This window comes from Trichoplax adhaerens, genomic scaffold, assembly GCF_000150275.1.
Source record: "Trichoplax adhaerens TRIADscaffold_8 genomic scaffold, whole genome shotgun sequence".
Taxonomy (NCBI): domain Eukaryota; kingdom Metazoa; phylum Placozoa; class Uniplacotomia; order Trichoplacea; family Trichoplacidae; genus Trichoplax; species Trichoplax adhaerens.
Genome location: NW_002060950.1, coordinates 1944839 through 1962215, shown reverse-complemented (window position 1 = coordinate 1962215; position 17377 = coordinate 1944839). Strand labels below are relative to the sequence as shown.

Genomic DNA, 17377 nt, shown 5'->3' with positions numbered 1-17377 from the left:
TAAATAAAGCTAATAATCTCTATACGAAGATCACACTTATTAAATTATCCTTACTTCTTCAAGTCATACGTGCTGAAATAAATTTTACTGCATTGATTTAAAATCAGAACAGCAAAATAATTAAACTTTGACAAAATCAATAGTTATTTTCGCTCATGAAGTAGTGAAATTAATTTTATATGTTTATCAGAATATAATCAAGCAGTATATTAGTATTTGTCGTTAGTTAATTAATCAATAATCGTATGCTTTACATGCATATGTACATTATCTTACATTTATAGTTAGAACTTCTGTCTAAAATGTCTAGTAGGTTCTTGCTAATTATAATCTGCTACAAATGCCTCCTACCATGGTAATATTGTTGCATGATGATGTCTTCGTTACTACTGACTAATATCAAATCTGACTTTTGGGCAGAGTAAACCTATACTAACTACATTAAATTACTTATAATAACTTCTGTTAATCGTACATGCCAACATATTCTCAACCTTTAAATAAGTTTTAAAATTTAGTCTTACTACATCAGTACTTGTTTTATAAAGCTTAGCAATACAGTAATATTACTTAGGCTAGGAATCCCACAAGGTAATTGAAGCTATTAATTTTTTTTATTCTGAAAATAGTGCTCAATGTTTATTGTATTAATCATTCTAATTAATCATTATTAATATCAATCAGGTCAACCTCACAAACTTCCATAGAATTTCAACGTTTGATATATTTTATAACAATAATTATAAAAAGGTAAGTATATTACCTTATGTGAAAAGAAGATAAACCATATAAAATTAATTCTTTTACATTTAAAATTGGTTAATACACAGGATCCATAATTTAGTATTGATGAATGTATTTAAATACTTATTTTATTAAATGATACATTAAATTCTGATGATGGACCGATAGACTTTGACCGTTAGAATTGCACAAAGTTTTAAAAGTCCGATTCATACATTTCATACGCTAGAGCCATGTTATCACTAACCTAGTAATGAAAGTAAGGTACTACACAATTTCATACAAACAGCCAGTATTAGTAACTAATCCAAATATTTGAATGTAAAATTTACCTTGTTGATATCCAATTATAACTAACGATAGCGAACTTTGGCTTAAAATCAGGGTAGAAATACTATAATTAGCTAAATTTATGAAAGTAAACAACTACGGGCTGAAACTGATTCTCGTGATTATCCGGAAAATGGAAAGAGTTTCTTTGAATAAATTTAGCAATATTTCTATCCTGATCAGTCTTCTGTTATTATTCACTTTATCAAGTAATTTTAAATTAAATACATAATCATAGCGAATAACAAAAGCAAATTTAATTCCTATATAACTTATATTATAACTTATTTTCAATAGATTATCGATGAATGTCAAATGAAAGGAAGTGCAGTACAGCAAGACGCTATAAATAGAAGGTTAAGCTTATTGGCCAGCTTTGATGTCAACATTGAATTGCTGTTTAGAAGTTTAAGATATTATTCAGCCTATACCACCTTTACCAGATTCATCGACGATATGAAAGACACATTTGAGAATAAAGAATTACGAGATTAGTCGATTATCATAGTTACTAATTAGACCGTCTGAAGTTAATGAGCTGAAGTTATAAACGAACGGAATTAATGTAATTCTAATCTAATAACTAAATTAATATTATTCTAAATTATATGCAAGGTTATCTCTATCTATCTTTCAGCCTAATATTATATTAATTCTGGCCAACATGTAAAAGTTATATATAAAGGATATGCACATATCTCGTAAAATAAATATAAGTACATATTATATTAATGAACACGTAAGTGCACACAAATTATTTAGTTGTGCTCAAGCATCAAACTAATGGAAAAATTGGTTATATTAATTTCTCGCACAAGCTTATTTGTAAAGTATTATAGTCTAGCAATAAGGTATTGTATTCTTTACTTCTGTTACAGTGTTATACACTGTATTACAGTAGAAATATCTATGTTAGGATAATTCTGTTAGACTATCCTTACTTAGTTAACTTCTAATTTGGATATACTGTATTTTAATATAGCACTGACTTTTTATGACAGTGACACTTATACACATACTGAAATTATAATAGTTATAATAGGGAATGCAAATCATCTGCTTACAGTTCGAATCATTGTGATTGTAATTTACTTATGGTAGATTGTAAATTATCATAGAAATGTTCCGTGATAGGACATATCGTAATCTGACTATTCTGTATTAGTCATTACATGTCTATGTTCGTAAATTCTGTTGTCTGCATTAAGGGAGCAGTAGCTAAAATTAATATCTAATTCAGTAAATGATTCTAATGTTAATTGTATTAACTATGACTCATGAACTATTGAGGAATAGTATATAAATGCAGTATATCGTGAAATAAAGAAGAATTGTCCAACTTAGTGTTTAACGTAAAATACGAGGCGTTTAAGTCTTTGTGTAGTCTGCTAGTAGAGCAAAAGTGTTTGTGATAGTGCAGATATCGTTCCTTGATACGTGGTTCAAGGAATTGACTTATTGATCGTATATTGCGTTATCTTGTTGCAAAGCTGTTTTGTGACAACTTCATAAGCTAAAAATGCGATGATGTTAAGTATAACTGTTACGTAACTAATTAAGAAGGTTTATGGTGATAAAACTTTAATATTTAACCGCAATCTTAGATCAATTTTGACTATTATAATATAACAGCTTCGCTTTCAGTAATGAAGCCTTGATCCTGTATCTTATTTAATCTAAATGATACATAAATGGATAACATGCTCATTAATCTCAATGAATGCTGAAAATAAAAGTGATATCAAAATTAGAGTGCCTAAAATATGACTAGATGCCATTATTATCGCCGGTAATGATAATCTCAGCTAGCCACACTCACTGCATTAACTTTACTTTAAAACGTTCAAATGGCACAGGTTACCGTACTAAGTTATAATGGTAGATACAATTATAGTAGAACTTCTTGCCTATTTTACTAGCTTTACAGTTAATAATATTCAGCTCGACCTGTAATTGTAGGGTAACTTACAAGCCGCACTTTGATGAGAAATTGGGTTGATAATAGTTTAAAATTACGGCAATACAAATTAGATTAAGCGATCATTCCATTCGTAGATTCTGGCTCTATTTATCAATAATCACGACTGTACAATCATAATAATTTTATGTTCGCCATATATTTGTCATACTAATTCTTACCATAATTCTAAAACATAGCTAGACCAGTCTTCTAAAAGGGATACAGCGTTATTTTAATATTATAAGGAAACTGGATATTTTAACACCAAAATATCTATAATTCTATATAAATTCATGTACTCATTAAATCGATATTCAGAACGGAGCAAAATTAAAGGCTCTTAAATTTAGGGTTCTTAAACTATACCTATTGTATAGAAGAAGAAGAAGGATTGGGTAGTTTAAAGCATAGTTTTTCACATCTCAACTAGTTGGTACCCATTCCTTGAGTGAGATCGTTTTTTGGCTAGGCAACCCTATGTAATTGTTTAGTGTAGATGCAGACATACTGTGGATTTGTAATATAAAATATTGTGCTAATCGATGTTGTTAACCTTATTTAAATAATAATTTTCTAGATTATTACAGTTGAAATAACAAAGATGAATTGAATGCGAACATATCTGAAAATTTGATAAGCTTTTCTTAAAATTACAATTTACAGTCTAAGAACTGTTAAAGGTGGGCTTGAAACGATTATGGTACTTCGCAGATATAAGAATACGTCAAATATTAGCGTAAAATGTAATTTCCTATTTTCTTAATGATACATACAATAAAGAAAACTATTTCTTCGCGTCATTTTACAGGTATTCTAGAAATTTAGACTCAATTTTCTGTACTATGTGTATCTTAAAGATACAATTTATTTCTGGAATTTGTATTAAACAATGACTTGGCAGCAAGATCTTTCAAGCAGCCCGTATTAGATGATGAATATATGAGTATGAATATTTCATATCTTCTAATACGCGTACTTTACTAATATATATAATCAATATTAGTGCATTGCTTTCTTCAGACATTCGAGTCTTGCGCTTTTCAGATATTTAGTTAGCTCAGTTACACAATTTTCTATGCATTTTGGTACAGTAAAAATTATATCGGCAATATTTTAGCGTATTTATCAAATTTTGATAATTATCATTTCATATTGATGCAGTTGTACGTATGTCGAGCTATTAAAGTATACTATAGAATTCCCGCAAGTTCGGCTAGTTATTATTAATCAAGCAATAATAATTAGGGTGTCGTTACTGAGTTACCATAAAATATTTTAGGCCATACAGAACTCGTAAGCATCATTTATGAATTTGTTATCGACTGTCAATAAATAAATATTTTTTACTAAGAAACGTGAAACAAAGGCATAAGAATGATTCCGTCTCAGAGCTTAAATCGTGTAAACACAGTAAAAGACAGGACTGAATCAGCAGTATTATTGCAGCTTAATACAGACAAGAGTAGAAATCAGTAAATTACGTTTCACTATCTGCCTAGTTTAATTGTTTACATGTGGTATAAGTAAAAGTAATAAAAAAAAGAGACTACAACCCGAAATAAAAAGCAATAAATAAATGCAAACAATTTCTTCTTTTGATTGATTTTATTAAAGTACCAGTTATCAATGTTAAAGTGTTAAGATGTTTAAATCTAATAGAAACAGCTACAATTCCTACTTTCTCATTAATAGAAGACAGACCTCACTTTGAACGGTGATAAATTATAGAATCCTACAAAATGTTCGAACTTGAATTCATAAGAGTTAACAATAATCAATAGTTATTATAGGATGTAATTATATGTAACATAAAACGCATTAACGTTATTAAAGATTCAGCTCTTATCAATCAAATAAATACCATTATTGGCTTTAAAATGCTGTAAGAACATAACACCATTAAGATTTGATAATGAGCATCATATAGAAATGATTAATCTTATGATTCTAGTAATTAATACAGAATATTAATTAATTTTTTTTGTTTCGTAGTACATGATTCTGTGTTGCTAAATTGTCATATTTTAGTTCAACCTTAGTGTATCTTAAGGCTAGACACTCGGCAGGCTTCATTAATATATTTTACATAATACAACATAAGGTATAGTGCGAAAACAACAATAATTAATTTTGTGTTCAAATTGAAGCAGGATTGGGATTATTGGATTAATTACTTCACAAATTTACAATAAGTTCTATCATGATATTTATTACATTACGCTATAAAGTAATATACTTAAAATTTAGTTGTAAAGTTAATACTAAGCCTTTCTTTGGTGAAGTCAATAATTCTAATTCTGGTTGATTATTTATACAAATAAATAACCATGAATCAAGGCTTAAAGATCAGTAGTTGACAGGTATGTGGTAGTAATTGATATAAAATGTAAGTAATACAATAGCCACTAAGAAGATTATTACACTATTGCTTTTACAATGAAGGAAGTTATTACAATATCTACGACCTTCAATGAATCAACCAAAATAAATCCATATGCTCCTGAAAATTATTATTTATTACTTTAAGGAGATATTGTAGAAATTATTAAATATGCTAACAGACAAAAGAAATTAATATTAAAGTTTCTTCCAAAGTTTTCGATAAAATGAGCAATGTGAGCTCTAATTAATTTACAGCCATGAATACTAATAAGATAAGCTATAGTGTATAAGATGAATAATGTTTTCGAAGAACAAAGTGCATATATATTTAATTCAGCAAGTACGGAAGATTAACTATCAATCATTTTACTCCTCTCTTCCAAAAGGAGCCAAATTTGGCGATTTTCTTAGTTGTAGTGTAATACTCTTATTTTTAATCATTTAATTCGGAGCATAGTATTATAGTAAATGGAATCAGCACTTTTACCGTAGAGCAGTGACGACAAAATACCCGAAAAACAGATTTTACTGTTCTAAAGTAAAGTGCTATACAATAAACAATATCGCTTGAAATATGTAGACACCAGACACACCTGAATGCAATAATCTATTAAATTGGTATAATAACGGATCTCACATGATCTAGGAGATTAAGTTAATTTATGTTCTTATTATTACTCTAGGATTTCCGAACTAAAAATTTGAGAAGACTCTAGATTATATTCCAATAATAAAGATCTAGGTGAAAGTAATGAATACAATAATCCCCATGTTCCTCTTTTGATAACTTAAGAATCAAATAGAAAATTATATTGTACATTGGACTCTAAGATGAACATATCCCAATTTATTATAAATGCCCCATGCCTTCCTACATTGCCATGTAACGAAATGGGGAAATTATCTCTAATTAATCGCATGATGCAATACGATGATACTTTTTTCCTTTGGAAAAATAATACAACCGAAATAACAAATATCGCCTTAGTTATTTTTATTTTTGTTTTTCCATTAATTAATTTTATCTTACCTATTTATCAGTTAATTAGTACATAAAACTATCATCTCAATCTAATAAATAATACTTTGATTTAAAGCGGATACATAACTAATAATTTTTATCAACGTATTGACTGAAATAGTATTAATTAATATTAATAAAATAAGACTTAGACTAAAATTGAGCAGTAAGCTCGTTGTATTATAATACAACGAAAACATGACGATAAGAAGTTGTAGGACTACCAATGTAAGGAAAATTCTTATTATGTCCTTAGTAAACTACTTTTATGGGACTAATGTAGAAACTAGCATCATCACGCAATTCTACATTAATAATGTTATAATTTATGGTTTGAAGGCGTAATGTTGAATTATTTCTTTAAGTGAAGGAGAGCTATCTCTTTTTTCAGCTAAATCGTTTCCTAGTGCAATGTTGATATCTTCTTTGTAAGCTTTGATGTATAATTTTAAGTCCAACATAGATTCTTGCAAATTTGAACTTGATAGTTGCAACTCAATGTTGGATAGTATATAATTTAACGCTTTATCAAATAACTGAAATGCCACTTGCCAATGCTTTATACCATCTGAAATTAAACCTGGGCAATTATCTTGCTGTTTTTTACAGTCCTTATTATGCGGTCTGGGGTCAAAGTTACGTCTACATAGTCGATTTTGGCAGGATTTGATGTGACAAGACCGAGTTTTGATAGTGGAATTGCTTTGGCAATGGCGATGTTTACATGATGTTACCAACTAGAAAAGGAATTTGAATTAAATTGTTAGTTACCGATTTGCCACTACTCCTTAATTTTTATCTCCTTTTTACTTCTACTTTGATAATTACCAACTGAATAGGAGAGAATAATTTTAAAAGTTACCTCGCAGGCTTTATTACAAGCTATCCGATCAATAGCGTCCGTTTTATATGTAGCCAAATTCTAGAGGTAACGATAATACATTAGCCATACTATGATATAGATTATCATATCGATAATAAAAGTTAATAAGATTACTGCCTTAAAACTTATGAAATAGAAATAGATTTAAACCCATTGGCTTACTATTCGCTCCTCAAGATTGGTTATTATCCCCATCGAGTCTTCAATTAGCCGTTGCAAGGATCTATTGCAGTGCAGGCCGATATGATCAGTAATATTTACTTCAACTTGATCGTATAGCATGATATTCATTGCGCTTGTTATAATATGTGCATAATACAGAGAATTATTTAATATGGTAAAGGGCTAAATATCACATTGTTCGATCCATAATACGTTTTATCATTGCCATTCGAGCATAAAAATGGATAGAGAAAAAGAAAAATGATACAATTTAGAAATGAGTCCTCAAAAACGGTCAGATTTATTTTCACGATAATATTAATTTTTTGGTTTTACCGTATTATAACATGTTAATGAAATCACAGTTCTAACGAATTAAATCCTTTTCTGTTTTGCATTTGGAGTAATATTACTGACTTTGACTAATGTGTATCAAAAAATACAGTATTAATATTGCATACCTCATTATCCTCGCTAATTGGGATTTGAAATTCATAACAAAGTGGTAGGTTGAAATCATTTCTCCTTTCGATTTTACTGATGCAATCAAGCGTATGCCGAGTTAAGTCGATCATCAATCTAAGGTCATGATAGTAATATCTTGGCCTTGCAAGTTCATCACTTATATAAACAGTATCATGGCATATTTGTTCTCCATTGGTTTTACACCATAGCAGCAACGATAATATAGCTTAAAAGAACAGATGAATAATGAGAAGAATAAATCCGTTAATTATTTATTATAAATTTTAAATTCATTCACTTGTCATTAAGATTGAGTTAAAGATTAAAAATCCCTTGCCTAGTAAAGTAAGGAATATTTAATTTTCAATGGGTATACTAATTAATTCCCATCAAGCTATGGGAGTAAAATGCTTTAATACCGGAGAAAATTATGATAAGTAATAATTAATGATTATCAAGATAAGAAATTACTGCATTATAATCTACAAATAGAAAATGGATAAGTCATAATAAATAAACAGCCTTTCTAAGCATATTCAAAGATTGAGCAAAAATTGGGTTGCGGCTTCATTATAAGCAAATATCTCTTATAATTTAGGTTATTAAATCGAAATCTAACCTATCCTGCCAACTACATTATACTAAACAATAACTAAAAATTTATACAATTTAAACACGGAAACTATAGATTAAATACAATCATGATTAGCATTTTACAGAGTTAGCCTGGACTACTTTCTAGTTGACTTAAAAATTAACTCATACTGGCGAAAGTAGAGGAAATTCGTAGCAAAGGCAGTGCTAAGAATTGGATCATCGATGACTGCTGTAAGAAATACAGTCGTTAAAGTGTTTGATAACATTACATTTTCTATTCTTAAATTTGCTTGGTCAAGTCATTCTATCAGTAAAATAATAAATATGTCAAAGCTTAGCCAGACAGAGGTATCATTGTATTTGAATAAAACCAGAACTTGACAAAACGAAGACTAAACGACATTGCTTTTATTCGTTATTTTGAATGTTAACATATTCTATCAGAGATTAAACTATCATTCAAACTAATGCTATGGTAATTTAAGTTAAATGCGGCTTTCTTACTTATGAGCAACTATAATTCCTTATGCTAACTTAAAATTCTATTTGATAACACGACGTAGAAAATAGCTATTGAAAATGGACGATCGTAAACCATCCATAATTCTTGTCTAACTCATTTTTTTATCTAAATTACTCTTGTTGCCGTAATTTCACACTTACAATGACTGCTCTGTGTTTAATTTATCAAATACTAAGTTTTAAGTTGAAGTATCTGATTTCGAAATTTAGGATGATGCTTTAACATAAAATCTTGTACGTATTTATATCTACAAGTTGATAGATATTAAATGCAAAAATGTATCAAGATATTAAAAGTAAATATCATCTTATCGACATGTATAGTAAAATATCAAGGATGGGATTTTGTTAAGGTGTTATATTAACGCGTAACACTAACATTTATTAATAATTTGATTAACGATATTGAGGTATTTAAAATCCACATAGGAAAGACTATTTCGATATGAAAAATGATTATAATTTGCGTATACAGCATTGTACACGCAAAGTATACTCATGGGTAAAGTATTCAGATTCCGGATATGAGAGCAAAGAGAGAGAAAAAGCTTGCAGGACATGTAGTAATCGTAGTGAAATTTGAACCTACCTATACATTGTAAAACATAAATATGCTTCATTCTTTACCAATAGCCCTAGATTTGCTTTGTGGCAGTAATGGTTACCAGTTGACTTTGCTTCACTTTAAATAAAATGAAATTCTAGCAAAGAATTGTTGGATTAAATACCGACGTCTGGCCAATTTAACGTTTAAAAATAGAAGTAATAATTAATTTGATCCAAGCTTGTAATGATGCAATCTACCTCATAGAGTCTCATCTATCACCAGATAGACCTTGTTGGAAGTAGAAATTAAAAGCAATGATGTGTCATGAATGAATGGCTCCGCTTGTACACAACCAAGATTGTTTTCATTCACAGTCAGCGATTAATTAAAACTTCTATTTAGCACTATGAAAATCATAAAATTAATTAGATCATAATACAATTGGTGTACTCATACAACTATAATACAATAAGTCATTTTTAAGAAATAAATAAACAACAAATAACTAAATAGTAAGATCGAAAGTTAATTTGGACATCTTATAATTAGATCTAACAATTACTTCCATGCATATGTAAAAAAAAAGGATAAAACGATAAATAATGATAACAGTAATAATAATGGAATGATCAGGACAATACTATTTAGAGTTAGTGGGAATCGAAAATACGTGATATGGCTTAAGAGTAAACATGGTATTGCAGTAGCATGGCTTGGATTAGATAATATAATATCTCACTACAGTATATAGTCTACTCATTACGTAGTTGGTTAAAAAAGAAGCTGCAAATTGCTTCCTAATCATATCTAGAATTAAATTGTATATATGTTATGTATGAATATCTTCGACCATTACTAGCAGCTGCAGCGCTATTGATTGTTAAATAGCATTGGGCATTAGCCTTCCATTTAATTTATTAAAGATATACTGTCAAATTACAGCTATTGTTGTTTCATCAATTAGATTTTATCAGGGTGAGAAAGCCAGACCGGATGACATTGGTAAATTTTAAGTAAAGTTAGGTTTTCTGAAGAAAAATTGAGCAATAAAATGTAAATATCGTTACTGATTGTAAGAATAACTTAGATTATCGCATGTTATCAATCTGCCGGCAATGAGATTGACTTTTCGGAATCTGTGATCGCAATTCTTACGGCTCGTCTTACGGTTTCATTTCCTCTACTTAGCTTACAAAGCTCCACTTTAATAGGGATTGAAAATAAATTTTCCCTATTTGCCCTATACAATCAACAACAACTATGTTGGTGATACTAAAAAACATGTCATAAAATAAATTCCATCTGAAGTCAAAGACGGTTTTAATCATTCTTTATTGTACTATGCAGTAATTTGATAACGCTAATTTCTATAAAAGTGAATTTTTATTTTATATTTTCGATTGATAATTGTTTCTTATTGAATGAGCAAAGTTGTGATTGAAATTAGATAGATAATCTCAATTCTCATGCTTATTTAAATAGTCATACTAACAAAGGTTGTTATCTTATTGTGCGATTATTGGTTGACTTAATTGCACAGTTTTTTATGGGAAATTGATTGATAGTGAAATGTTGTCTATCATCATATATGCACTTTGTGGCATAGTTTATCAGCTATGTAATAGCAATTTTAGTGATTTGTGTATTAATAGCTATCAAGACAATCAGTTAAAATAGTTATAATAATAGCGTAGTCATCTTTATCTGAAATGGGTTGAGAATGGGAACAAAACGATATCGGTAAGTCAGATACAATTACTTAAGACTGCAAGTAAAAGCTGCGGTATATCAGTAAAGCGAATTTGCGATATTATAGCTAAGTCTTGAATATTAGCAAGATTGTTATATAGAAGACTTATTACAATCTTAATTGTTATCAGTTTATAAAGCAGATGGCTTGGTTAATATATTCGGATATTAATGGATTTCAATTCCTCCCACATTATTACTAATCATGGACAGGATCAGTGAAAAACGAGCGATATTATTCTAATCATTTAGATATCCCCGAAGAAAAATAGTAAATTATTGAACGATTATCTGCCTGTTTAGTGACGCTAATTTGTTGAATAGAGCTAGAAGATGAGGATGTGCTATATTAATAATTTTATCACTAAAACGACTCATGTAGCTATCTGGAAAAAGCTTTCATTAGCCATTCAATTACTCTTACTGTAAATATCTTATTATAAAAATATCAGAATTAAAATCTGCTAATTAATATTGTGCCCAATAAATACCGAATAACAGCCTAATTGAGGTGGTATCTATTACTCTCACATAAGTATCTTATTCAATTAACACAGCGAAACAAAATTAAAATTTACGACATAAGTGCGGGAAAAAGGCGTTTGATTGAATTAATTGAATGAAATAAATAACTCAGCATGTTTATTTTTCATCAAGGTTATTATAAGCTATAAACGAAGAATTGAATTAAGATATAGGTTAGAATTTTTCCTTCTGATGATAATGGTCATGATCTTTATTAGTTTTAACTCATGAGCTATATATCCTATAAATGAAAGTATTTCTATCTAAAGAATGCCAATATTTCCGTTACTACCTGTGCATATATTCAGTCGATTAAATTAGTATATCCTATCCTACAAGTTAATCAACATGGAATGGATAACTTCTTTATATTCTCTACTTGACGATGAATTTTATCACTGATTATAAGATAAATGCGGCATGCTATCATTTCTCGTCTGTATTTGAACTCAATACGAGTTTAGTTACATACTTATACTACGAAATATTGATTTTTTGAATCATGTAGCGGTAAATTTAATAAGTAGGATCAATAGGGGTCATATCGTTGAAGACATTTAAAATTTTTTAATGTAAGATAAAGAAGAAAAAATCAGGACAAGTAAAATAAACATTAATCACAGATTTAAAAATGATTAACTAAATGGTAACAAGGCTTACAACATTATTTTGTCTTTTTCTACTAAATTACTCGTATAGTTATCAGTTTATTCTCATTTTTTACCTTATTAAAAGTCTTTGATTAATTCCCGATGTCCTTATTTTAATACTTTGCCGTGAATGATGAGATGAAACTCTATATGAATTATATGATAAAGACGTGAAGTTATAAAATATTTGGTTAATCTTTTTACTTATGACTAGAAATTAATTGCTACCGGTTATTCACATGGATGATTAGGGATATTTTTATGGTTAATCGATTACTGTTGATTATTTATATAGCTTTTGAATGTTTTTAAAAATTCAATAGATAGCTATCTTATGCAGTATCTTTCAATCCTGCTAAATGAAATAGATTTCAGTTGATTATTAGCTATCTAAAACGTAGAAATACAACGGACGTCAAGCGAAAAATAAAAAAATGACTTGACAATTGCTATTGAACTGTTGATCCTATTGCCATCATGATTCAAAAGCTATCTATTGGCGCAATATTGATCTATTCTGCACTTTTTCAAATTGCAACAATAACAACAAATCAAGATAAAATGCTGACATGCCTATATCGTCGATGCAAGTCATGTAATCTTCCTGTCTATATGTTCTAGAAACAATCTTGCTTAATAGCCAGCCAGTTATCTTACCTAATCATTATTCAGTAGAATAATAACAATAATCAAATTGTTTAAAGCAGGATATTGAGTTTTTGATGCCAAAAATGAAATATGTAACAGCCACTATCGTACATAATAGATAGAGAGTTTGACTTTATTCTGTATAAATGAGATTTACCGTAACTGAGAAATTAGCCTATTTTAAAAGATTTAGTGAGCCAGATAGGAAGTAGAAATCAACGGAGGCGTATATATATAATGCATTCCATCGACATACATGGATACTTACTGATTTTCGATCGTATCATTATTCTGTGAATGTAGGAGCAATTAAGAGACTACAATATCATTATCTTAGGCTAAATCGATCAAGCTATAAATTTCAACATTCTTGTTTTAAATACAATTGCCAAGATATTTTGGCATAATTAGTTATCAATATTGCAATCATTATTCTTTTAATCCATTCTTTCATTTCAAATGTAGAGATGATTCTAGAATGATAATTGATAGGTATTGATGTTGAATTTATAAAGGTACAAGTGAAGATCAATTTTATTTAATGCATTGATAAAAAATATCGAGAGAAAAGAGAAGAATTTGGCATCAGGAACAATGTTTAGTTAAGTAAAATTGTCTAATTATATTATAGGGAAGTTATAAATAACTATATAAAATGTAAGTCCTATAGTATGTAATAGAATTTACGCTTTCGTAATATGAGAAAATCTCTTAAGCATTGCGATATCAATACGAACAAAAAATAATTATTATATTATTCTTGATATAACCAAGTAGGAGTATAAAAAATACAGTAGTGTACACAATTTAACTAATGTTAACAATAGTTATTCTGCAATGCGAAAAATAGGTGTAGGTTATTCATGGCTTAATGTTAAGAATATATAAGTTGATAGAATACTTTCGTTGCTCTTTCACTCAAGCTAGGTAAAATTGAAAATCAATTTATAATGATTATGAAATAAGAGCTACGTTTGTTTCTTGCACATTTCCTGAATACTAAAAATAAAATCAATCAATTAAAAATGCAATGGATATCGAAACAATACCATCTAATGAACTATAGATAGAGATCATCCAACCACTTGATCGGCTGCATATTGTGAGACCTATTTCCGTAGTATAATTTCCTCTCTCTTTAGCTACTATTATTGATTATCAACAGAACTTCATTTTTTTAATTTTAAACCTTTAATAATCACCTATACGTGCTCTTTGCTATCTGCAGGTGATATGAGTGTCAATCAATGTCTAAATAATCAGTAGTTGATTAATAAATTGCATCCAATCCAAGAATTTTAAACATAAATTTATAAGCATTCAATAGTGACAAATTCAATATTAGAAGAATTATGAAATAAAAGATTAAAATAACATTAAAATTTAAAACTATTTTTGACGCACTCGTTTACTTCTTATTAACTGAAAGCCTAATTTCAATGCCACGCGAGTAATCAACTTTCTTTATGATTGCTATACCGCCTTTTATATTTTACTGAATCAATTTATTGCCATCGTCGAATGACGTAAACTCTTTCAAATTAGAATCAATGGCTAGATTTGAATAAAGTGATAAAGTAGCTAAACATTTGCTTCATATTCGATCGATGATTTATGGTAATGGCAAATAATTCATCATGCGTAACTGTACGTAAAGTAGAGTGTACAGCGTAATTAAATAAAAATCACCTGGGTTATTTTTTGATCATGTCAAGTAAATAAAGAATATCGCATAAAAATTGATCATGGCATTAAAAATCTACTGCTTGTCCTGCGTTACATTTATGAGAAGGTATTACTACACATTACGCTAACGACAGAAACTAACAAAATATGGCTGTCTGTATGTTTACTGTTTACAAGCAGTAGATGTGATAAGTTGAAAATTGTATACCCGGAAGAGTATTAATGTCATCGCCATGATTCTAATAGCATGAATTAAATGGAATAAATCTGTGAGATGCGCTTTAATAATATTTAATTGTTATCGTTTAAAGAAACCATGCACTTTTACTCAAGCTTTAAGCTAAAGCTTAGCTGGTTTAAAATGTTGCTAATTAATAATGTTTATAATATTAAAGCATGGCTTGAAAAGTAAATATTAAAATCGGGGCTAGAAAGGTTGAAATAAATTTTAGTTATCATTATCTAGATCATAGTATTCCCTTATGACAATTTAATTTTCTTTAATAGGAAAGGAAAATAGAACACTTTTCATATATAAAAATTCCTGAATTTATTGATTTATAGATTCTTTAAGTATTACTTAGATAATGCGCGAACATAGAGCTTGAAACAAGAATTTGTAAAGGAAAGGAAATTATCATTTTCAATCTATATATAACGATAACGTTTTTTGTAATCATAGTATCAATACAATTAATATCGTCATATTATTATTACTTAATGTTTGCTAGTACAAATAATGGTTGTCTCAGCTGAAGATTACAGTAGCAAATATTATTTATATGGTAGTCTAGTAGACGTCTCGATCTAAGATTTGATATTATTCCTGCATTCTCTTGTAGCTACAGTTTGGGTATATTATTTTAGTAGCCAGATAGACGTAAGTTTGATAGATAATAGTAAAGGTGGAAAGGAAAATAAGCTGTTTAATAAGTTAAATATTTTATACGTGTTCATAGTAAGCAATGTTAGAAAGAAAAATGGACTTTAGACACAATCTTTTCAAATCGATCAGTATCTATTGGTTTAAATTTAGACTTAAACCTATTGTGGCTAATTCCAATAACGTAATCAGTTATTAATCGACTAAAATAGCTTTAGTTTTCCAATTGACATCATTGTAAAAGAATTGGAGTTGAAATTGCATTGATTTTTGATTGAATTATTTGTATAATACTAACTGTTAACTAGGGACTTCCGAACATTATTGATTGAAGTAGACAATACCTCGATACAGGTGTAGCTCTATTTTTCTTAGTAAGTTGGATAATATTATATAATTTCCCTCTATATTCTTCATTGTATCTTATAACCCTTGATTAAATTCACCTCTACTCAAGTAATATGCGTAGTCAATAGTTTGACTTCGCAATCATTTCTGTAATAAAAAGATGACTTGGTATTTAAAAATTGATAGCCTCAGCCCTTCACTTTAGTTTTAATCTTAGTTGGTACAAATGGAATTCATTGATATCTTATTCTCTTATATGTGACACCAAGTTTGATCCAATAATTCCATGCTGTAAAATTAATATCTAAATCGGGAGGATAAACTACTCAAATAAGTTTATGTACATAATTATATCCGCACTTTCTTGGTAAATGATCGAACAACTTCAGAGAGAACTTGTAATTACAATATAGTAATTGAATTCTAGCATTTACAATTTAACGTGTCAAGACATTATTTGAGCGCAATCATGTAGTAAAATATAAATGGAAGAAGAAATGACAGTGACAGGATTATCAGAATAGTTAGGTGTCATTCCATTTACTTTAATATTTCTGAATAAAAACACTAATACAGGTGATGATGATTTCTGATGTTATTTCATCTCTATCAATCGTAACTGATTCAACTTAAGCAACTAATAATGAACTTTCCAGTAGCAATTGGTAGCCTTACAATGATTTCAATTTTCAAATAGATAGATTAATGTGGTAAAATTTCCTCGATTGTAAGAGAATAATTCATGAATGAAAGATCTAAATTGTTTGTTTATTGCATTCTTATTAAGTACATTTTGCATGTTGCTAATGCCAATAAACTTGATTTAATGCTACGATAGCCTGCTGGATATAGCTGATTTTAATGACTACGATATCTTCCTAGCTAACTTATCGTGTCCTTTATTTCTGAAAGTATTATGGAATAGAATTCTCTTTTCAGACGTTGTTATAATTAGCATGATATGGTGAAAGCATTCCAAATCAACTTTGTTCATTTAGCTTTGAACTGTATAAGTTTTAGTCGATAATAACATAGAGTATCTTATTATTCAGATGGAACGATATATCCTACATTATTACGATACGTGGATAGCCCACCTGGGTATATGTCATGTCAACGATATAATCAACTTTTTCATCTTACAGGATGCAGCCGTCTCTTTTCTTATCGTATCTTAGCAAAATGAGATTTTGTAAAGTATTTAAACAATAATCGTTAACCTGTGAGGATAGAGCCATTCCTTTCACTATTGTAGTAATATATGTGTAAGTGATG

The 17377-nt window shown here is 28.9% G+C and overlaps 1 protein-coding gene across 1 annotated transcript; it reads right to left on the bottom strand.

The window, feature by feature from the left end:
* Positions 1-6763: 6763 nt before the first annotated feature.
* Positions 6764-8002, bottom strand: TRIADDRAFT_58652 (uncharacterized protein; the record flags this gene model as incomplete). Its single annotated transcript, XM_002114586.1, has 4 exons — positions 6764-7174; positions 7300-7359; positions 7483-7543; positions 7944-8002. The coding sequence occupies 4 exons, from the start codon at positions 8000-8002 to the stop codon at positions 6764-6766; spliced, it is 591 nt and encodes a 196-aa protein (XP_002114622.1).
* Positions 8003-17377: the final 9375 nt, after the last annotated feature.